This window comes from Adiantum capillus-veneris, chromosome 22 (genome assembly GCF_014529385.1).
Source record: "Adiantum capillus-veneris isolate H3 chromosome 22, ASM1452938v2, whole genome shotgun sequence".
Lineage (NCBI taxonomy): Eukaryota > Viridiplantae > Streptophyta > Polypodiopsida > Polypodiales > Pteridaceae > Adiantum > Adiantum capillus-veneris.
In genome coordinates this window covers 123,411,140-123,413,899 of record NC_140952.1, presented here as the reverse complement: position 1 = coordinate 123,413,899, position 2,760 = coordinate 123,411,140, and the positions used below count along the sequence as shown (strand labels likewise).

The following is a 2,760-nucleotide window of genomic DNA, read 5'->3' as shown; positions in this document are numbered from 1 at the left end:
GACCTCAACAATAGACAAATGCCGACAAAAGAAAGAAAAGACCAAATTACCACTTAGCTGTCTCCCCTGTTCTTGTTTACTTTCAGCATCTGTAGTGACTCCGTGATTATACAAAGCTTCTGTATATAATTCCCCTGTATAGACACCATTACTATCCATACCTGTAGCCTTTTGGGGTAAAATATCATGCTTAGAAGCAAGTGTATGCCTCCCGTAGTCTGTTAAAGTCTCAGTTCCAAAAAATGGTGAGCACTGACGTCTGCAAATGTCAGCATTATCTAATTCAGGTTGCGTAGAAGACACACTGATAAGAGGCATTCCCAGTGTCGATGATTCCACTGAGTCTCTACTTCTTTGGTCCTTAGGCAGTCCTGTTTGAACTGAAGGCTTGATACAAAGGCTGGTTTCACAAAATGGCCAATGCCCCCTTTTCAAGTGCCACCTTGGCATCAACTGAAACATATGGAAGTCTACTGTTAGAATGAAAACTGAAGGACCCTGACGTAACATCCTGCTCCTTGTGAGAGTCTCCTGATGGGTTCAAGTCCTGCTCAACCACACGAGGGGCTAGAGTAATACCTGTCTTCTCCCTAGTGCTGGCCTTAAATTGTGAGGAAACCAAGTCAGACACACGTTGAGATCCATCTTTTCCAAGACCTGAATATGAACATCCATCACCAGTAAAGGCACCTCCCTTACCACATGAGACCTCAAAAGCATATGTAGCACCTTTTTCATGATCCTGCTGCTCCTGTGAAAGCTCAGGGTTCCTATTTCTCGCTGTCTGTAGGCTTTTTTGATCAACGTGCAAGTCCTCCAATGTCCTTGTAGTTGATAAATTTGCCTGCATAAAAGAGTCCGTGACACTGGTATTGTAGGGCATCACACCCCTACCCAAAAACCTGCTTTCATCATATCTATACCTCTTCTCGAGAGAAACCAAACCCATGGGCGAAACAGGATCCCTACTTTCTGCATGAATAGTCTCCTCCGTTTGCAGCCCATTTGCACAATCCACACCTGAATATGTACAAGTTTGCACCTGTAACCTTGAGTCCACATGTGACCTCAATGCTGCCTCGGGATGGTTGAAAGAAAAATCCAAAGTAGGCTGTGATGAATTAAAGCATTTATCACCCAATAATGATGCATTAGAATCTCCATCTGCACACCTAGCCCTGCACGAGTTCAATCCCTCAATTGAACTACAGGAAACTCCACATCTCTCATCAGCAGAGAAGTGAACTGTCTGCTTTATTGGGTTGGAAAATCCAGAGCTCTTGAAAACATTGTGGAGATCGTTTGTCTCCGTTGACAGCTGAGCTTCAAAGACATGCTTGGAGCAACCTGGATTAAGTAAGCACTCCACAACAGGCAATGTTCTCAGAGGAACCTGAATTTTTGGTTGCAAAACCTCCAAGTTACATATCCTGCTAGTACCAGGAGCACTGATCTCAACTTGCTCGTTACATGCTGTATTCTTGGTTAACAAAATCTCATGCCTGCCGGAAAGAGCTTTCCTGCTCCTCCTGCTATTTTCATAGAGAGCAAAGTCAGATTGCTTCCCAACTTCAGAATTGAAAACTGCATCATAACTGCAATTCGCTTGCAGCCCATTAAAACCTCCCCTCCCAATAGGCATACTGTTTGTAAATTGAGGCTGCTCCATCCTTGTGTTTTGGGAAGGAATCAAACGTTGAATCCATGATGATTTGATAGGAGAAGACACGCTGGAATATGGAAAGTTTCCCTTACAATCTCTCTCACTAGTCTCTACCTCTAGCAAGCGCATTTCTGCATTACTTGAACCCCAAGATCTATGGTGATGTGCCACAGAAAGTAAGCAATGTGAAGGATTTTGAGAGTAAACCTGGCTGCAAACCATAGCTTGAGGGTCAGATTGCCTGCATTTAGCAATGGAGCTCCTTTCTATTCATCGCTTGCTTCATGAGCTGTAATAGCCATCTCATGATGCGATGATGTTCCTTTTCCTTGCTCGAGAGACGAGTACAAATTCTGATCAATTAATGTCGACAGGCTTGGCTTGGAAGGAGAAGTTCCGCAGAACCGCGACAATATGTCACCTTGAGCTTCAAAAATGAACAACCACCATACTCTGTTCACAGGGTTGCTTTTGCATCCGCAAAGCTCACAAGCAAGGCAAATTCTTACAGAAACAATTGTGGATGTATTGCAGAGTTGGCCGATGATGCCAAAACTCCCAGATGATGGCTTGAGGAGCTCCACACGCTGAAATCTCTGCTATTTCGGGCTCCTGAACACGGTAATGTGAGCTCCACAGAGAGAGAGAGAGAGAGAGAGAGAGAGAGAGAGAGAGTGTTTTAATTTTATGTGAAGCTCCTGCAAATCGAGGAGTATCAACGTGAAAAGGAGAGATCCAGAGATTGAGGATGCAGGAGAAACACAATGGCAGCTCCACGTTAGTTTCCTAGACGAGAGGGGTACTGGGAAGGACAGCAAAACAAATCTGCTATCCACACTGCGTGGACAATGGGACATCCGTTCCTTTTTTATTTTTTTTAGCGGAAGCTAGTAGGGAGAAACTTTATACACACTAACTAGTGTAACCTTGGTATTTATAAGGTGTAAAAACAAGTGATAAAATCACGAGGCCGGCCATTTCCGAGTCACATATAACCACAAAGTCAAAAATATGTTTTTACAATGGTAGTCAAAGAAAAAGTCCCGTAGCACATGAGGCTTATGGTTAAACATCATCGCACAGTATTGTAAAGTGAT

At 43.7% G+C, this 2,760-nt stretch overlaps 1 protein-coding gene across 1 annotated transcript; it reads right to left on the bottom strand.

Annotated features, from left to right (window-relative positions):
• Window positions 1–56: 56 nt before the first annotated feature.
• On the bottom strand, window positions 57–2,502 carry LOC147430144 (uncharacterized). Its single transcript, XM_086495482.1, has one exon. The coding sequence runs from the start codon at window positions 1,883–1,885 to the stop codon at window positions 407–409; it is 1,479 nt and encodes a 492-aa protein (XP_086351608.1). The 5' UTR covers window positions 1,886–2,502; the 3' UTR covers window positions 57–406.
• Window positions 2,503–2,760: the final 258 nt, after the last annotated feature.